General features: G+C 42.1%; 1 protein-coding gene across 1 annotated transcript in view; it reads left to right on the top strand.

Annotated features, from left to right (window-relative positions):
• stk32c (serine/threonine kinase 32C) overlaps positions 1 to 21643 on the top strand; it is a 96888-nt gene that overhangs the window by 36834 nt on the left and 38411 nt on the right. Inside the window, exon 2 of the mRNA XM_084948596.1 lies at positions 318 to 373. Within this exon, the coding sequence (XP_084804722.1) occupies positions 318 to 373 (56 nt within the window). The remainder of the gene's footprint in view (positions 1 to 317; positions 374 to 21643) is intronic.

The raw sequence follows: 21643 nt of genomic DNA, 5'->3' as shown, positions 1-21643 counted from the left end.
AGTTTTCTGGTCCTTTCCATGATTTAGGTGTGTGTTTGTGTTTGAATGTTTCAGAGATTAGTGTGAAGGGTCTTAACAGACAAAAACTGGTCAAATACAAGCCCTGGATTAAAAATCAGAAACACTTTAAAAAGCCTGGAGAGCTATTCCTTAATACCACTTTAAAGATTATAGGGAAGTCCGGATCCCTGGAAGCAAATAAAGAAATGAGGGATGGTTCAAGACTTTTGCACAGTGCTGTACATGTCATGTTCCCTGTTTTATAGCTCAACTCAAACTGACACGTTCTCACTAACTGCTTCTCGTTTTCTCCACAGTAAACTTTGACCACTTCCAGATACTGCGGGCCATCGGGAAGGGGAGCTTTGGAAAGGTAATGTGGTCTCCATTTTTCATGCGACTTGTATATTCTTTGCCCTTAATCACCCACCACAGTCGTCATCTCTAAAGAATCCGAGCAAACTAAGCTAAATGTGCTGGGATTACACTTTAGTTCTCGTATGCTGCTTAACAGAGCCGTCCTTTTTTTTGCTCATTTAATAACAGTTATAAATGCAGCTTGTGTAATTATTTCTATAAAGTCAGTTAGAGGAGAGCCAATTTATATTTCATCTCACTCAATCTGTTGGGAATTTTGACCCCACGTCTCAATTTAATTACAGAGTAGCACAATTCTGTGGCTCTATTTGTCATCGCGCGGTTGGGCTGAATAGAGGCAGGAGGAGAACTTGGCGTGTGCGTGTGCACGCTGCATTTTGTGAAACCAAATTACCCACAGTTCTTTTCAACCTTGTCACAGGTGCCAATATCACCGTTGGTGGCCATTGTTGATAAAACAGTCATTTTGGATTAACTTGTGGGCCTTTTTTTTTTGCTTCCTGCTGAAGAATTCCTTTGTGTACCAATTGAACGTCTGGATGAGACTTCAGTAATGAATTCAGGACTGTGTGTGTGTGCGGGCGGTCATGCAGGCGGGCGGGCGGACGTGTGTGTGTGAGATACACAATTGGGGCTCCAGAGATTGGAATAGTTTATCTTCATTTTAAATCCCAAATACTGCTAATATTTGTTCATTATACTTGTGTCTGTGCACGCCTGTGCAAATTCTTTGCTCTCTACAAAAAACACTTTTTCCCTCTAAAAACATGTCCCTCTGTAAGTCATTGCCCAATGCTGAATACATTACCATGTGAATTTATGTTAATTTTTACTTATTGCTTTGTTCCCTCGAGCTGCTGTCACTTCCCTTATGATACTGAAGTGGATCCGCAGTAAGCCGGGAAGCATTATTTTTTTAGAATAACAATTTACACTCACTCTAGTTTCTTTGAGATGAACGCCACATGTAAATAAGTTTCATTCACATTGTCGGCTTTAAAATTCAAACTTAAAGAGTTTGTAAGTAAACTGGCTGAGATGAGACACGGACGATGCACCGGGTCCTCGTCTGAGCGCTGGCTTTCAGCTGTGCTGCATCTCTCCCCAGCCATGCACACACACTGTGCTACATTTACACAGTGAGACAGATGCTCACAGAGACATCCAGATACATTTTGTCCTTGCTGGAGGTCATCTTGTGTGTGTTTTTTGGCCCACTGTGGCCTCACACCGAGCTCCTGCTGTTTTTTGAACACTTTAAAAGCACCAATCTTTAGCTTCCTGTTGAACACACTTAAGTGGGGGAGGTGTAGGAGGTAATAAAACAGGTTTGGATATCCTAATTTATAGTTGTCTTTATGTTAAGGATTAAAATAAAATTCACAAGAGAAAGGTGTTGGTGTGTGTGGTTGGGAAGAGAAGGGAGAAGCTAGGATGAAGCACAAACAGAGGGAGGTGTTTGCCTCTCGCTGTAGCGCTGTGAAACATGATCTGTATATTGCAGCTTGTGTAGGTGCTCCAAGAAAATGGGTTCATCGGCATGCAGCACTGTAGATGTGCACATATGCACTCGAGAAAGAGAGAGGATGCGTGTGTTGCTGAGCTCGTTCTTGCACAGCGGGGAGATGTGAGGTAGGTTGGGGCTACCTCATAACTCCCTGCTGTGAGGCTGCCAGAGGGGAAAAAGAGGAAACCGCGTCCTTCTCCTGAAACGCTCATTTTCCTCTGCTCACTTTTCATCTTTACAATCTCAGCACTTGGGTGTGTATCTTCTTGCAGCAGGCCTCTCAGTCTCACTCTTGTTTTATAAGAGCTCCTCCTTGTGTTATCTAGCTTAAAAGCTGTGCAGACACCACTTTGACTCTTACTACAGAAGACGTACTCTGCCCCTGACTAAGCACCGCAAGGACTCATATCACACTCTGTGACTTAAAGTGTCCTAATTGACAGCTGACAGATGTGTGGTGAAACCTTTACCTTCAGTCATCAGTTTAAAAAAAAAAAAAAAATGCACAGGGAGGCATGCCTGCTGGCAGCCAAAGATCCTGCATCAAAATTCTCCGAGCGTAGCCGCTGCTACAACTGCAGTCTGAAAATGTAAACTGATCCTGGCATAATGACAGCGTGGGTTTGGGTGTTACAGTTTGTACCTGAAAAGTCTAATTTGTGCCTGAGTACAGGAGTACAAATAAAAGCTTGGGTCCAGAACTGAATTAGAGATAATGTAGGGCTGTTTTAGGTCTGAGCCGCTAACCTGACAAAAACGCAACACAACTGCTGGTAAGTGCGTGTTGTTTAAAACAGTTAGATAGTTGGAGTAGCAGGTCAGTGCTTTTAAAGGTTTATCAGATGCCAAAACATTTTATAGGTGTGAAATATAGGACTGTGCAAAAGTTTGAGCCACACCTTATTTCTTTTTAACTTGCTGGGTAATGGGAAATGGGTGCATCAGTTTAAATTTGGAAATCGTACATGAAAATACACTATAAAAGGCAAAAACAGAGTTTACATAATGAGCTAATGAGCTTGAGAGTCACTATTAGGTATGAGCATCTTTATCTTCAGCACACCCTGAGCTCTTTTAGGCACCTTTCTTTGGAATTCCTTTAAGTAGTCTTCAGGAATAGTTCTCCGGGCTTCTTTAAGGACATTCAGAGCTCTTCTTTCGATATTAGCTGCCTTTTTGTTCTATTCTCTGCCAAGATGATCCCACACGGCTCAGATCAGTCCATGAATGATGGTGTTTTGTTGTGTTTAGTAAGCTGCTGCCAGTCAGACGCTTTCCAGATGGTATTGCATGGTGCATCAAAGTCTGGTGGTACTTTTCTGAGTTCATAATTCCATCAATTTTGACAAAATCCCCAACACCCTGGCTGAAATGCAGACCCAAACTATGACAGAGCTGTACAGTACAGAGCTTTACAGGCGGTTGTAGACATATTACCAGCAATTTGAACCAGAAATGTCAAATTTTGATTCATCTCTCCATAAAACCTGCTGCCACTGATTTCAGTCCAGTTCTTGTGTAATTTGGCATCCCTCAGCCTTTTCTCCCTGTTTCCCTTCCTTGATGATGGCTTCTTGACAGCCACCCTTCACTGATACCATGAGATGAGGCTTTGGTGAACACTAGATGGATCAACTGAAGGACCAGGTGCATCTTTCAGGTCCTGTGTCAGGTGTTTGCTATGACTTTCAAGTACTGTTCCTCTGCTGTACATAGATTTTTCGGCCTGTCCCCTTTTTTTCTGTGCCCTACTTGTCCACTCCAAAGAAATGGGAAGAAATGGTGTGTTTTGTGACAGGGTGCTAGTAACAAAATCACTAACAATACAATTTAAAATTGGTTCTTTGCTAAGTTGTGTGCTTTGTAAGTGGTTTTCAAAAGGAAACCAAACATTTTGCTCTGGAAGTGATCAGTACAAGGACTTGACTGAAAATGGGTGAAAAAGCTGTCAATGTCCAAAGAAAAACTTTAAATAACCTTCAGAAAGTCTAAAGAAATGTTGCTCAAGAAGAACATCTGGCTCAGTACAGGCAAAATATAAAGAACTGAGGAGAGGCTCAAGACTTATTCACAGATAATCAATTAAATTAATCAGGCTTCATCTGGAAGCAGCCTCCTGGCTGTAAGAGCGTCTTGTTTTTGTCTCATTAACTGTCTGGTGCCGCTCACAGTAGTCTGCTGCGACGGGGTCCTCGAGGACTAATGTTACAGGGAAATCATTAGGAAAGTCCTTTGGACTGAGCTTTACTCAAAGCTCTGTTTTCCCCCTATTGGAGTGCTCCACCACCTCCATCCCCCCTCCTCCTCCTATTCCTTCTTTTTAAACGTCAGTGCAGGTACCGTCTCCCTCCCTCCCATCCCTGGCATTTTGTTACATAATGCCTAGTGGCTGTGCTCACTATTCAATTCAAGTTGGTTTAAGAGAGATGGTAGTTTTAAAAAAACACAAAAACAAGCTGTTTTGGTAAAGCAATATATAGGATTATTAAAGATAAAATATGGCATTAATTTTGTTTGAATTCCTGCCGTCTCTCTTTACTTCTCACTCTGTTTTGAAGCGTCTGCCTTCCAGCAGATGGGGGAGACTGTAATGGTAGCTGCTTTCCAGGAGGATGTAGCTCATCTGTATCATGACTGCTAGGCCTGTTGGGCCATATACGTCCTAAGAGTAAGAATAATTTCCTGCTCTCTCTTTTCCTCTCTAACTTTTCCCTGTGTGCATCAGACTTTCGCCCCCCTCTTCTTTGTCACTCCAATGTTCTCAGCTCAGGCTGCATAGGAAGCTGGCATTTCTCTTGCTGGGCTTATTAAAGCCTGTGCTTTAGAGCTCTGGGGGGGGGCTAACACTCGAGGGGGACATGACAGTCATTGGCAGTGACAGCAGTTTAGTGACAGCTTCCTAATGTCAACAGTCACATGGACAGGTAAACATCTAAACAGATAGAACAGAGGTGGATGGAGAGAGACAGGGAAGGTCAGAAGCTGTGGATGAACTCAGCCGGCGGTTCCTGCGTCTTCTTTCCCTGTGCCGTGCAGATGCTTCAGTGGGAATAAAGCCTCATTAGGATGGAAATGGGAAGGCAGACGAACAGAGACAGCTGCTGGAAATGAGTGGGAGTAAAAACGAGATGGAGATGAGGGAAACGGACACCACAAGAGGCTGTGACACTCATCATATCTATGGAAAGGTCAGGAGGTGATCAAGCCTTCAACGTTTTCAACTTTTTTCTGTATTTTTAAACCTCCGTTGGGCTCCCAGACAGCCAATCAGTCCTCCTGTCTCTAAAGACTGACAGTAGCTGCTTTTTACTTCTCATCCCTCCCTTCTTTGCACCTCTCAAAACCAACTCTCATCTTTACTTAGATGAAAGTTGGTTTTGCAGAGTTCATCTTGCAGCTCAGCCACAGCATAGCCCTCGGCAACCAATTAGCCTAGAAATGCGCGCTCTTCCGTTACCCTACACCTCTATAGGTTTCACCAAGTAAACCTACACTGCACAGCAACATAAAGAAGAAGAAGACGGGGCCATATGGTTGGAATAGCTGCTTTAACATACCACGCAGAGAGCTTGATGTTCCCTGGTTTATTTATTTCAACGGTATGATTTCAACCATATTTTTTTTATCTACAAGAAATGGACCAGCAGATTGTGAAATCCAAAAAAGAAAAAATAGGCCATTTGGAGGCGTTAATATTAACATTCCTGCCAACAAAATATAACATATAGGGTAGAAAATGAGAATGGCAGCATTGCTGCGAGCCAGAAAGCTGTCATGACCTCTAAATTCTCCGCTGGAGCCTGAATCTTATTTCATCAGCGTCCAACTTTGCCAAAGTGTGCCTTCGTACATAGACGTATTAATCATCAGGGTATTCTGGGTATTGCTGCATTTCTACTAATAATAGGGTTAAATTCTTGGTTTTCTTCATTATCATTCCAACCACTCTTCCCCAGAGAATAACACAAGTATCAGTATTCTCATGTACAGCATCATTATGTACCTTCTGCAAACAGGAGAGAGAGCTTTGTTCCACCTCCACATTTTTTTGATATCTGTGCAGAAGCATGGAGAATGGATTTCAAAACTGTGACGGTAGCCAGCGTTTTTCTTAAGATAAGGTTACATTTTCTGATTAAAACTGATAAGAATCTGCGATCAAATAATTCTCATTTGACTTTAAAAGGTCAGATAAGTTTTTCCGTCTGCCTGCAAACTTTGTGTCCTTTGATCAGCGATGCCGTGCCCTCAGGCTGGACCTCAGGAAAGATAAGAGTCTTTAAGATATTTATGTCTTTGCAACCTTTGAAGATACTATAAATTGACATTTTTAGGTGTGAGTGCCTTCAGTATGACAAAATTAAGTAAGAAAACCATCCAAAGGAAGGGTGTGAAGCTGACTTTGTAGTTAAAGGAGTTATGGGGGTTGATTTTCTTAGTCTTTGGATGCGCTCAACCACATTTACCAGAGCAAAGTGGTCTGAAATTGATTTAAAACTTTCCATATTTAGAGTTGACTAACTGCTTATTCCTAACTACCAGTACCTGGGCCAACAGTTGATAAGATATGAACTGATACTTTGTGTCGTCATTGCAAAACTGTTGAGTTGTTCGCCACAGAGTTTAGTGTAACAGAGTAACTCTGTACTGCTCTTTATTTTGGGGGGGAAGTTGGCAGCACGGCAGCTGCATTAGCTGATGCTGTGTCCCATTTGTCAAATGTAGTGGTTAGTCATCATCCTAAAGGCTATTTGTCTTTGTCAGCTTGGAAATAAGAATGAAATAACAAGTCTGCCAGCATGATGTTTGCATACTGCTTATGTGCTGTAGTAAGAGCAGAAAGCCTGCCAGTTAACGTAGGCAGGGCTTACCGACACAAATCAATCAATCAATGCCTTTGTGAAAGCTGTAATACTGACGGGTCAGTCAGCGGTCGGTCTCACAAGGGAATGAATGTGGAACTAAGTTACTTTTGCCCAGAGAAGGACACCTCAGCTAGAGAGAGGACTGGAGCTGTGACCAGTCAGGATTATGATGATGTCAAATACCTGTAGTTAACAAAGGTAGCAAACTAGGTATATCGCACATTCTCAGTGAAAACAGCGATCAGTTTTACATCTAATAAAAGTCCAAATTCTCCTTTGCTGGATTATTGTTGGTATTACTTTCATAATAACAAAAGCATTCCTTTATTGACTTTTCAGGATTAATCCATTATTTTTGGCAGTGGTATGAGTGGAAAACCATTGAAAAGCACCCTTTTTTTGTTGTTTGTTTGTTTGGGTTTTTTTTCAGTTACGGGCTTGCCCAAACTTAATCTGGTCTTTAAGTCTGACATCATTGGTCGTTTCAGGGTCCAAACTTCGCTTCACATCCCAAAGTCAAACGAACACTGCGGCATCACTGAGCGTTAAAAGCTGTCTAAATTCTTTCATCTTTAATCAAGTGATCGGTGTGGCTGCTTTTTCAGGTGTAACAATTAAGTTTAACATCCAGGCATCCATGAAAACAGAATTTATGAAGTTTATAATAGGAGTTAGCAGGGAGTTAGCTCGCTGGTTTTCATCTAAAGATATACACCATGTTCTGACTGAGGGATTTCTCAAAAATTAAAAATTACAGCTCTGCTATCACTTCCAACATAAATGAAGACAGAAAACTAAACAGTAGTGACGTTTGTAGGGTTACTGAAGTTGGGCTAGCTGGTATATAATGTTGGCTAGCTACACAGCTATGGTTAGCATAATATAAACATATGAGCACAATGAACTTTTTTCCCCTTGATAAAAGTTAACAAGACGGTTCCTGATGGTTAGGGACAAATGCAATCTCATGGCAGGATGCTGTAAACGGACCAAACTTCAGTCAGGAGAACAACTGAGATAATCAAGATAATCCATCCGCAATACGAGGTTAGTCATTAATGTACTGCTGCATGGTCTGCTGTAGTTACATCGTAAGGTTTTAAAAACTGAGCTTTAAAATGTGCTGCCGATGAACAGCGGTAATAAAAACAGAGAAAGGCCAACAGTGATCACTGACTTCTTTTTAGGGGCTTGTTCAGATTAAATACAGCAAGATACAAAGCATTAAAAAATGTTAAAAACACAACAGCCTTAATAAACGCAGAGTAGTTTGGACCCGAAAGCAGGGTTCATACGTCGTCACTTAAAGACCGGATAGTGACTGCTGGCTTAATTGATATTTAAATTTCCTGAACAGTGGCATCAGCTCCAAACTGACATGGCCAAAATGTCAAGTGTGAACTCCACCAAATATGTTCGTACGGACGTAGCTGCCGAGAATGAAAAATTAAGTGCCTGTATTTATTTATTTATTTATTTCAAACTCCCTGCAGAGGGGAACTTCTCTGGTTGCAAAGGACTAGAGAAGTCTTTTGGAAACTGCCTTCAGCTCTCTTGCCCTGTCCACATTTTCCCGATGAGTTTATGGGCTCAGTCACTAGTTTCAGGTCATGATGAATAAAATATGAAGTACATTTTGTAACTAAAGGTCATCATTAGAAAAGCCAGGAAGGACAGTTACTCAGGGTATGGCCAAGCTTCAGGCTTATAAGGGGACTTAACAGTGGATGACATCACGATGGCTACGTCCATGTTTTATATAAAGTGTATGTTTCTTGTTTTTGTGATATATAACAAGATAGCAGATGGCAAACTGCGAGTTATATCATGTTGATGAATATGTATGAGATATTTCCACTCTTAATGGAGCACTCAGCTACACCTCAAACAGCTTCAGTAAACCTATAGTGGAGATGAGCCTTCAGGCCCTTTTTGTGCATCTTTGGTCTCCATTACCTTCTTTGATGCATGTAATCCTCATTATGTGGTCCTTGCATTTCCTCACCTTCATACACGAACGGCTTCAAACGTCTGTTTTATATAAACTAGAGGAAAGCACAGACAGGCAAGTGTGTCTTTAGAATTTTTGTATTAGTTTATCATTGTGTATGTAAAGTGTTTCTTAGTTTAGTGCATTCAGCACAGATCCTCTTTTATTTTTTCCTCTCTCGTTTCTGAGAGGACAACCGGTGTTTCACTTTAATATGACAAATCCAGATTAAATGCATCCACAGCTTTTGTCTGTGTTTCTGTAAAATCTTGTGCTTTCATTTCTTTGTTACATTTATTCTGTCATAGCAGTCCCATGGATATGGCTCATGACGAGAACTGAAAGATTAATTAGTTTGGCAGTCAACAATACTTTAATCTTTCTACATTAAATCACTATAGAACCACACTGATTTGCTTGTTTGCAATTTCCTGTCACAAAGAGGCAGCGGCTGCTGTCTGTCAGCGCTTCAGAACATCTTAGAACCAACAGTTAGCTGGTCTGTACATTAGTAAAATAGGGCATATATTAGGGTTGGGCGATATAAAAATATTCCAACTGACAATCGTCAGTCCAAAAATAAACAAGACCTTTTGATGGGCGGAGCAATGTAATCATGCACGGACTTATTCATGCATTTACAACACAGAAGAAGTCCAAACATGGACGAACTACTTGCAAAAAAAAAAAAATAAAGTTGCCAGTTTGGGATTTCTTTGGCTTTAAACCGGATGAAACCTAAGGATGTAACCAAAGTGGTGTGCCGCTTATGCAGACGTATAGTGCCAGCACGACTAACTTGCATGAGCATTTTATCTGTCCATGTACAAATGCTTTTTTCTGAACATAGGCTACTGCCTTTTTTTCTTTCTGTTGTGAGTTTGAGTAAATGAAGCGCTACATTTGGGCGCACTGTGAGGTGGGTGCATTTGCTCGCAGATGAAAAAGGCTGCTGTTAAAACAGCGCTCCTATTATTATTTTTTCTGTTGACTGCTTCTATTAGCTCCATCATTATTAGCAAACTTACTCATGGGCAAATAAATAAATAAATCGTCCTTGTAAAAACGATGGACGATAGGCTCAGCCTAATCTGCATTGTTATTTTCATCTTTGTTCATCAGATTTTTTAAAGGTTTGGCCACCAGAAACTTGATGTGACACACTTGATAAATATCAGTCAGTTGCAGTCAATTCCATCTTATATGTTGATATGAAGATATCAGTCAACACAGCCAGTTGTGACCGATACCAACATTCAACCAATATGTCGGTTTATTCCTAAATGATAAATGGGACTGAAAAAAAGTAGTGAAACCAACTGGTTGACTGGTCACATACATCCTTTATCTACTGTCACTGTAGCCACAGTGCCAAAAGTTCACTGACTCGAGCTAGTCAGATATGCAGAACGTGCCCTTAAACGATGAACTGAACTTTTGAAGTGTTAGTCAGACAAATAGGGCTTTCGAAGATAGCACTGCATGTTGAAAAGTTAATACATTTCTGTAGAGTTTTGTAAATGATGCCTAAAGCAAATCATTTCCTTTGGAGAGCGAAGCGCTCTCAGTCTGCTAGAATAATGTGTTTTTATGCAGGTGTGCTTGTGCTGCAAGTGCCATCTTTTTTTTTTTTTTTTTTTTTGTGCCCCGTTTGGATCTTTAGCCATCAGAATTGTTGTCTTAAGGCCAAGAAAGATGCCAAGCGGATTTATTTTACCAAGTGGATCATCATGGCCTTGCCATATTGGTCCATTTGATTGACCTTTATTATAATTATGAATTTCTTTTCTTTTCGGTTGCTACAAACGGGACAGACGTGACTGGGGGATAGGACAGGGAGAAAGAATGAAAGAAAGAGAGGGAGAGAAAGAAAACCAAAGGGGAGCAGAGACGGTGAGAAGGGGGGAAGAAAGGAAAAAACAAACAAACAAACAAACAAAACACCTGGATCACCTGTATGGAGAAAAAAAAACAGAAGAGAAAGCAAACAACAAAGAGCAACATAATAAAAACAGCACCATCACAATAAACTAGCTAGCAGTAGATAACAGTAGATACTAAATAATAAACGATATTGTGCAGCATGCAAGATAGACAGCGCACAATGTGCTTTGAGGCAGCAGCCACGAAAGGTGTAGTCCGCGTCTGTGAACACCCGTGTGTACACCTGTGTGCATACCTGTGTGGATCAGCATGCTTGTATTCCAAAGGTTTCTCCATGTAACGATCTGCTAGGGAGTGTGGGGAGCCATAGCCCCGTCCACCAGGGTATGAAGCAGGTATGGAGGAGATCCAGGCCCCAGATATCCAGAGGCCCCAGAGTACAAGGACCCGAGGAGGACCACCAAAGGGGGGGGAACCGTGCCACCCTCCTGGGAAGAGCTGAGTAGAGCCCCAAAGGAGAGGTCACCCCGCAGCTACGGAGCAGAGGCCAGAGGGGGTTGCAGTGGCGTGCCCGCGGGCTCCGCCGGCAGCCAGCTGTGCCAGAGAGGACCGAGCTTCAGGCCCAGAGGCCAGAGGCCTGAGGGCATCCCACCCCCCGGAAGGAGCCCAGCCGGGCCACAGGCGCCCGGCCCCGCCAATCGGCCACCAGGAGTGAGCCGGTACATGCATGAGCGCCCAGCCCCAGATGACAAGGACCACCAACACACCAACGTCTGAGGGCATCAGCCACCGGCAGGGAGTGTGGTGAGGGGAGATAGGCCTCCGTACTTTAGAGGGCCTGAGATGTTCCCAGAGAGGTTGAGTCTAAGACCCAACCTGACATATAGACACAGACAAACAGGCACACGCGGACACAGACGTGCATTCCCACCCCCATATGCACAACCAAATACTCGGCACTCACCCAACGTGTAGACAGACACAAATAGACACTGCACAGACAGTCGCACTCCCCAAACATACTCTATATCCCAGGTCCAGGTACCCCCGCCCCCAGAGGGGCAAGCCGCACCTAGACCCAGGAGATGTAACCCTTCTCTCTGGGGTGGAGGCAAGCGGACCACCTCCTTATCTGCAGTAGCAGGGAGGCCCCGCATCCCAGACCCCAGTCTGACGGCCAGCACCTCCTCCCAGCCCCCCAGCCCTGACGGCTAACAGAACCGGGGTGAGTGACGACCTCAAACCTCCCTACGCCCGCTCATATGTAGTGTTGCTGTGTGCTGTTCTAAAGTGCATTTAAAACTCAGGAGAGCATGGTACTAGCTTCCTCTCAGAGAGCAGCACGGCTCCTCCCGAAAACCCTTAGTGTCTAAATGCATTTAAAATTGAGGGTAGGGCACCAGCGCCAGAGGTGGGTTGGAGTACAACGACCATCCTCTGGATGCTGTAAAACGTGCCCACCCCCAAGGCCCTATATGTATGTGTTATGTGAGAGTGTGAGTAATGTGGATGTCTAGGTTGCAGAATAAGATTGAGGCACAGGCGGCCAGAAGGGGACAGAGGGGGAGTGCCTCCCCTGCACCCTGGTGACATACCTGCACCCCAAGCCCTGCGTGTGTGGGTGGGTGTGGTAGAGCGGGAATAGGGAGGCAGCTGAGGATGGGGAGGGAAGAAAGGGAGGGGCAAGCGGCCCCTCCCTGGGGCCAGCTCCCCCGCTGACCCCAGTAGGCACCCCCACGCTCTGGAACCCACCAGGGCAAGTGCCATCATTTATATGTATTTATATCTGTACTTGAGACTGTTCTTATACTAGAGAAGAAAATGTATCCCTTTTTCTTTTCTTTTTCTTTTTTGCTTGTATCACATAGCTTCATTTTGCACAGCTAAGCCTCAGAGAAGTCCGGTATTAATGGTCATGCCTGCCGTCTTCCCGCAGCTGAGCAAATGGATGGCCGAGCTCAGTAAACACGTTCATTTCCTGCAGGCTGACAGCAGCCGCTGTGGAGCAGGAGACATCCAGTGGAATGAACCAAATGAAAGTGCAAATTATTCTTTCTTCTCCCAGGATGACATGTTTATCCGACCCTGAAACTGTGTTTTCCTCTCTCGACTCACTCAAAGCACTTTTACCAGAATGAAACGTGGGTGAGAGGAGCGTGTTTGGTGCAAGGGAGTGGGCGCATTTGCACGTTTCCGGGTTACCCTTTACTTAGGCACGTCTTTCTAAATCATTCTTACCAACAACAGGCATGAGCTGAACGTTAACCTGAGGCAATGGAGAATGCACAGCCCTTAACATACAGTACATTTCTGGAGAACTTAATAGAAAAGACACGGGCTGCCCTCCTTCTCTTCCCCCCCGTCATCCCTCTCTGGACCAGTGTCCCTCTCTGTCCATGTTTCCCTCTCTGTCCATGTTTCACCCGTGTGTCTCAGTTAGAGGCTTCTGGCTGACTTGGCACTTACCTGACCTAGAAAACACAAAATCTGCAGCTTCCTGACTGAGCCCACTAAATTTAACACCCAACCTTTTTCTCCTCGCTGCAAGCCTTGTAGTCCCTGGAGCTTTAGGCCTTCTGACAGCAATTGATAGGACTGCTAACTATAGCAGAACAGTGGAGAGGACGAGGCGGAGGAGGAAGGTGGATCGGTAAGGTAAACAACATACAGCCATCAGTGGGATTTAACAGGGACGCTCTGCTTTGAAGCGCGACATGAAAGGGCTTTTTTGTTACCAAGTGATATGTTCAGCTAATAAGCATTTAATAAGTGCATGTGTTCAAGGAGTGCGTAACACTGAGATTAACCAGAGGGAGGCCTGGGTAGAAAAGAGCCGGAGGCTGAGGCAGATGGTTGGGGTGCAGAGCTAGATCAGTATTTTTTCTTTTCTTTTCTTTTTTTTTTTTTTTTTTTAACATATGAAAGATTTAGAGTGGAAGAAGGCAGATTTGGATTTATATACTGAGATATAAACTCAGAGTTTTAGCCTGCAAAATCACAGAGAGAGTGGCTGCAGGTCAGTCTCCTCTGAAATGTTACAGGACTGTGATTTCATCAATATATTAGTTGATACAAAAAAAGGTGAAAGAGTGGTAGTCTGTCTCAAGACCTCGTATCTTATTATTAGGGTTTAATAATGTTATTATTGCTATCCTACACTAAAAGGTCATCCGTGGTTCTTGATCCAGCCGTTGGCAATTAATTTTCCCAAATGGCCACATGAGAAACTAGGACTGTTGTGGAGGGCTGCAAAACTAAGCTTATAAAGAAATAGAAGTGAATATTGTGCAGAAACGAGTTGGCTTAGTGACCTTCCACAACTGGGACTGTTGTGGAGGGCCATAACTTTCCCAGTAACCAATCAGTCAATCTGAATAATATACAGTATATTTGTGGGTTACAAAGATTAGTTTCATTGCTCTACTAATAGAAGTGCATTGAGCCAGCATGTGCAGTACAAGGACCTGAAACTGAATAGAATTCAGCCCTTATTAAATGTGTCTTTTGCTTTTTAAATTGTTCTTTCCAGCAAGTTTAGTTTTCTGCTGTTTGTCCTAATGAGCACTCTGCATTATACTTCAGTTCAGTATAATGCATAAAAGAATCTTTCCATAAAATGGTAAAAATATATGTTTTGAGAGATTGTCTCCCATTTGCAGTTAGCGGTGTCATCTACAACAGATGGTGAACTATAAAACAACAAGAATAAATTTTCTACAGTTTGTTTTTAGTTCAAGCTCTTAAGTTGATATGAATTCATGGGTCTGGGCGTATGAAGCATATTTAAACATAATAAAACCATCGCCAGTGCCAATATGAGAGCCAACCACTCTGAATTACTTTTACTCTTATACTTTAATGCAGCGTGTACGATTTTATGATGCTAACTGAAAGCATTTAGCGTCTTATAAAGCATCTGCTTTATCACCCTTATTGATGATAGTTTACAAAATGAACATCATGACCTCCAAATAGCGACTGAGACCATAAACTCATCAAGAGAGCATTTTCTGAGGTCCGAGAACAAGAGAGCAGAGGTCTGTCTTAACATAGAGCTCGTTTTGCAACAGGACTTGGCCCAAGTTTAAGGTAATTCCGCACTGGCTTCACTTTTCAGACCCTGAAGATACGTCCATCTTTTATATAAAGTTTATGGCCACCATAAATCATCTTGTAATGCCTGGGGACACTGGTGCCAGGCTTTACAACCTCAGTCATGCTTTAGATTCAATTGTGTGTCCTTCAGCAAGGCTCTTAAACTCCTTAAACTTATTATTAAGGCGCTCTGCCTTACTGTGATGTCTAATATATATATATTGTAAAAGCCATGAGTAATGGTACTACATGTGATGCGATCTCTTCTCGGTGATGGATGACACACATTATTAAAAGATAGTAATGAACTTCCTGATTTGCTATTTTAAGCATCGTTTGAGGCTCTTGCCAATAGACCTGTCAGTCTTCAGTGTTTTCCACTCATCTTCTTTCATAATTCTTTATTAAGTTAATAAGGAATAAGGGAATTGAAAAAGCTTCCCATGGTGTACTCAGCTCTTTAATACCACTGGACTTTTTTTTTTGTATTTACCTCCTTTAAAAATGAGTGGAGACGTGCTAGGTTACATTCAGAAACCTTTCCCCCTCCTTAGCTCAACTAAATCCAGCGCTTTTCACTCCAGAGACTGAATCTTTTTTTCTTTTTTTTTACTGTGAATTCTCCAGCGCCCCGTGGAATCATTATCCAGTGACCTCCTGAATTAACATCCTCCACCCGTTCGGCAGCTGAGGTTAGAGCTGGATAGATCATCTCAGTGGAATATATAATTAGTCTCATGATCTGCAGTAGATGGGTCGTACCAGCAGATAGGTCACATTGAGTCCCAGTGGAATTTTTTTCCAGCAAATTTAGGTAGGCTGCGTTGTTTAAATAGAAACCTGAATCGTGGTTTCGTTCACATTTGAACGCTTGAGACACTGTAATACACAGCAGCTGCTGCGCTGGCCTTTTCTTCTACGGCAATATTAATTACAGCATCCTTGAATAATCTCTTCTCTTTCACTTGGCTCTGTGCAATGTGCACTCTGCTGAAAAATGAATGAATTTATGTTGCTTTTTTTTTTTTTTTTTTTTAAATGGATTACTTCTGGTTTTAAATCAGAGTTTACATGTAGCTGCTCCCTTCAGAAGCCCCACTGTTAATCTGTAATTGCTGCTCGTATCGCCTCATTAAGGATCCTCAAGTTTCTAGAACATATGGGTGAATAACTGAGCTGCCTTTATTTAGACTGTTGGATGTTTTCATGTGCTCTTCAGTCGTAGGTACGTGTCTCTTTGCTTGCCAGGCGCCCCTGGCTGACCCTACGGAGATCAACTCCAGGAAGCAGCCCGCCAAGCTCCTTGTTATTAGTGTCATTCGCCTCTCTTCGTCCTTATTAAATAATGATTGTGCTGCAAAAACACACACACAAAAAAACAAAGTTGGTTTCATGCTCCAGAGCTCAAAACTATTAAAAGTGAGCATCTGAGCTGTTGTGATGCAAAGCATGGATTCTGTGAGGCAGAGACAGGCAGGTGCTCTCATCTGTGGCGCTACTCCTTGCCTTTAGATTCCCCCTGCGTCCAATAGCTTCTAACAGCACATAGAGAAATATACGGAGAAACGGCGTGGTCCCTGAATTAATGCTTATTGTGTGTGTCTGTGCGCTCGTCTGGCCACCTCTAAAAAGCGCTCTGTAGGAGAGATAAACAGGTGCTATGTGCAGCTGGTGGTCAGAGATTACAGCCAGCGTTGTGACAGCATCTCACCCAGAGCCAGCGCCGCCGTCCTTCCCGCTGCTTGGAGACATGAAATCTGGAGCAGTCTAAACCCTGGACAGAGCCCATATGAACAGCCTTTTTTTTGTTTGCTCATTAACACTACCCTTCAAATCCCCTGGTGCACGAGACTAAAGCGGTCTCATAGCTGCACTGCTGAATTCAATAACACTCGGACTGTTTCTGTATGTTTGCGATCAGTAAATGCAGTTGGCTATTTGTCACTCCCATAACTTGCTGGGCTCAAAGGAAACACAATTTAGAACAGTTTTCCATGTTGACAAATCCCAGTGAATTAACACAAATTGTCTGTGTATCCGAAAGCTCATATAGCTCGTAGCGTTTTCCACTGACAGAGATTTCCTCAGTAAATACTCGCTGCTTATAAACTCTATTTACTCACTGTTCGTGATGTTTGTTGTAAAGTACAATTCCTGCTGATGGGAATTTTGGTTTGTTTTTAAAGAAAATAAAATACATCATGACCTTTATTCAATTGGATTAAAAGGTCAAGTTCGTGAATGGTTTTCATCATACCTAAAGTTTTAGATCTGCACAAAATTTAATCAGGTGGTCCCTAAGGATCTGTCCTAGGTCCATTACTTTTTAATCTTTACATGCTGCCACTTGGTACTATCATGAGGAATCATCATATATCATTCATACACAGTTGATCTTACCCACTGTTCACAAATTAAGAAGCTGCGTTGGCTGTTGGATCTCTTGAAAGTTTTTAGAACGGAACAGAAATGAGATGGAAATATTTGTTGTTGATCCACAAAGTCAAAGACAGAAGACGTATTCATGTTTATCATCTCGTTCACTGAAACACAAGCAAGTCAGGAACCTCGGGACTATTTTGGACCGCTCAGTTTTTACAATCATATTAGTAAGGTCACCAGTGCCGCTTTCAGATCATTTGACTGATCACTGAATCCGATCTGAGGGTGTTTTCACTGCGGCCCTGTTGTTTGTTTTTGTTTTTTAAAGCTACCTGCTGACCTGAGGTCAGTTAAAGCTTCTTTCTTTTTTCCGTGTAATCTTGGTTTTTATTGTTTTTATGTTCATTAAATTCAGTTGTTCCACAGTTTCCAACCACTGGCAATTGCTCGTGCGTCCACTAACTTCATTATACATGTTTGATATGAACATTCAACATAGTAACAGTGCATTTTTTTTAGACAGTAACTACAGAAAACGTAATAGATTGAATTTAAAAATTAAACTCTAGACTCTCTAGAGTTAGTTGGAAGTAGCAGACTGGGACTAAGAGCCATAGTGTTTGGGGAAGTCAATTATGTGACTGCTGCTGTAGGGAGCAACCCCAAAGGCACTTTTAATACAGATTTTTATCATTTTATCTGAACGTCGATAGATTTAGCCGAACGGCATCATCAAAAACCCAGCAACATGTCTTCCAAAACTGTGTCTGAGATAAAAGTAAAAGCTTCCAAAAACTCTCCACTATGGTAGTTTTGGTAAAGGATCCACAGGCATGTTTCTGTTACTTTTTCAGTTTTAGGAAGTTTAAATAAGGCTGGGAAACATGTTGCCATTTTCCAGCCAGCTGCTGTCGGTCCAGGCAGTGCCACTGAAGCAGATTAAATAGATATTTAATTTTAAATGTGTGCACGAAATGCTTTCTAAAGTTTCCTGATCATTTTGTTTATGCTGAAGTAACATTTCCTGGGACTTTTAACTCATTTATTAGGCAGCACTGTTCTTTTCTTTCTTTCTCTTTTTTTTGTTTTTGGATGACTCTTGCTGGCTGGAGGCTGGTCAGTCCAGAGCCTGACGTGGCCGCTGTGCCAATTTATTAGCCAGCTGGCCAGCCAGCGGACAGATCTGGCACCATCCTCAGATTTGCCCCTCTTCCGCCCTGCTTGTTTGAAAACAAACTGACCTTTATCTCTGACAAATATTCAAAGCAATCTGACTAGCAGGTGTTCCTAAATTAGAATTTAACGAGAGCCTGGCCAGCAGTGTGAACGATAGGCTGACTCACACCGACCGTTAGCCTTTTAGAGATAATGTTACAGAATAATTAGGAACATATGAGTGTCCACGACTGCTCTGAGAGAACTTGTCTCAGAAGGTATCTCTTTATGGCACCTCAGTCCCACACTCTGCAATTGCGGGGATCTTCCATCTCGACTGATTTAATTCTAGGTGAAAACGTCTCCATTCATATGCAAATAGCTTGCAAAACATTCCACCTCACACCTCTCGTCTCCAAATTGTCACTTTTTTCTGCTCCATACTAAACTGGTCTAATGCATTGAATTGCTAATACACTCTATGAATAAATGAATAAATCCTTTTTAAAAGTCATCATTTCACTCCGCTGACCAGCTCCTGAGGATTCCAGATAACACGAGGTTAGTGGAAGATGACTGACAATTTGATATCTGATTGGTTTGGAAATGTTGTGTTTTTACATTCTACGATACTGACACACAATCACCAATAAATACATTTCAAAGTAGCTTTGTGCAATGCAGGGTAACAGAATATGGTCAGCACAGAAAAGCGCGATGAGGAAAACATCCATGCAAACTGATTTTTCATGTATAAAGTCTGACACTATTTATAACCTTCAGCTCCCCCTGTGCCTCCGTCGGCTCTCTTTGCAGATGGATTATACATGAACCCAAAACTGTAAACCTTGTGGTCCTAATGTGCCGTAGAAATATTGTTAAAGTAAAAAATGTAAACAGAAACTGAACATTTCTCAGATTTCACTTGCTTTGCTTTGGTGACCTTTCAACCCTGAACATGAGAACAGATTTCAGTCAGACCACTTACATTTGAAATGTTGCATCACAGCAGCAAAAACAGTCTCCAAGCGCATCACATCCCACAAATATGATAAACACAGAAACTGGAAGGAGCTGAAAGAGAAGGAGTTACAGTATTATTTTATTTTTTGCTTTTCATGTGCTTTTAGAGTGCACATCCAGCAAGACCAGTGAAAAAATGTAAAGCACACGTTTCTTAATCAGCGCTGTCATTAACTGAGCACATGCTGTGTACAGCCATTCATCATCTTTACTGTTCTCTCAGTCAAAAGACTTCAGACCTCAAGATTTCACATTTACTGATAATTTTAATCATTCGACATGCTTCGCTTGGAATATGTAAACCACTAATGAGAACACTTGTTTTTGGGTAAGTCATCACATCAGATTGAATCAGATCACATCATCACATAAACATGATGATATCTTGTATAATGTGGTGTATATGTTATATTAGAAATCATTATTATTTCTGCAGATTATATCAGTAAGGAAGCTGAATAAATATTGATTGATAACCGATTGATGTCGAAGGGGTCAGATTAAATACGCGTGCACTTCTTCCCACTCGTTTTCGATATGTAACTGAATCAGGTGAAGCGATATTAAAATGTATTTTGCTTTATTCTGTAAAGTGTTTTTTTTCCCTTTTCTACGCTAAACTGAACTTCTCTGTATTGTTTACATGATCGGTATTGAACACAAAGCCATGTTGTGCAGGAGTTGCGGATGGGGGACCGTTTGGGGGGGGAAGAGAAGAAGCAGCACTTTCTTTAATAACACTTATAGGAAGTCTAGAGTATCTCTAAAAATGTATTGTGCTTCTTGTTTGAAGAAAGAATCGTTGAAGCGCATCTGAAAATCCCGCTTTTATCTCTAAAAACCTACGAAAAGGATAGAACGGCTTTTAAGTAACTACACTGTGGAGTCGAGGGGAAACACAAACATCTAGTTTCTATTCTCCAGTGATGTTGATCTTTTCTACTTTAATAAGTAAGATTCCATTTTTGAAACGGCTTTCTCAAAACGAAATGTGGCTGCCTTTATACTGTCTGTTTAATTATGTTCTATTAAACCAACATCAGGTACAAAACGAAATAAAATTAAATAACTTTAAAATTTGCATCACTGAATAAATTTTGTGACACAAACCGTAGTAAACTTAATAAATCATGTTTGTGCGAGTCATTAAAATACTGTCCTGAAATTGATGTTATTGTATTCCACATTGGTGTGCAGTAATATACCTACAGTTTTAACAATAACAGCAGACTTGGCAAACAAACAGGAGGCGAAGAAAGGGTTTGATGAATGTTAGCTACGATGAGCTGGTGATATGTCTGTGAAGGTTCTCAGTCATCCAGGTCATCGTAGTCAAAGGAGCTTGCAAAGAAAAGCGTCTGGACTTCTTTAAGTTTACTTGAAGACGTTTCACCTCTCATCCGAGAAGCTTCTTCGGTTCTAAGGTCAAATGGTGGAGAGTCCCAGATATAAACCTAGTGGGAGTATCCCCCCACAGAGGGACAAAATGGGACAAGATGAGCTGGTGAGCGTGATGGGAGGGGGGGAGGCGGGGGGTGAACTTGAAGATCCACATGGAAGAAAATGGAGAGGCAGCGAGTCAGACCTGGCACACATTAGAGCTCTGTGCTCCAGGGGAAACCATGAGTACAATTAAGTAGATGATGTTTTACACAGTAATGGCTTTCCTCCTGTCACTGTTCACATAATGTCTATTTTAACACCTCATTAAGCTTGGTGTTCAGTCTTGAAATCATTTTTTCCCAGCAAATCAAGAGGAAAAACCCTTATTTCATTGGCAGAAGTATGTAGCTTCTTGAAGCCTCTTTATTTGTTTGTAATGCAAACATAATTTAAACATAGCAGCGAAGGGCTCGGTAACTCATTTCAGGACGGTATCATCATATTTGTGAAAAGTGTTGCAGCATGCACAGCTGCACAAACATCCATCTGGATGGAGGCGAGGGATAGTTTCTCTTCCCTCTGGCATTTTTTTCCCCTCTGTTTTCTAAGACTGAAAAAATAAGAAAAATGCTGTGAAGGGTGGTTTTTTTTGCAGTGCATCAGGGCCAGAGTGCTATGTAACAGCCATCTGTGTGGATCTGACTGTAACGAGCAGACCTGCGAGAAGATCCTTGGTGGACAATTCAATCCAGCAATGGCTGAGTGTCTATAACAGAAATAGGGAGGGGGGGTTAGCATTAAATGCTTCACGGGGTTGGCAAATGTTACAGTCAGTGCAGCGGTGGCCAAAACAGCTGCTTAGATTTTGTTCTTTAGGTAGTTGGACAGTGACTGATGCTGAGATTTATGTGGTTTTTCTAAGTTTCACATTCACTGTGTTAGCATGCACACAAGATGCCATGTTGTTGGAAGAAATCCAGT

This window comes from Perissodus microlepis, chromosome 13, assembly GCF_051167445.1.
Source record: "Perissodus microlepis isolate ML-2025 ecotype Zambia chromosome 13, ASM5116744v1, whole genome shotgun sequence".
NCBI lineage: Eukaryota > Metazoa > Chordata > Actinopteri > Cichliformes > Cichlidae > Perissodus > Perissodus microlepis.
The sequence above is the reverse complement of the archived record's forward strand: the minus strand, read 5'-3'. Positions and strand labels throughout refer to the sequence as shown.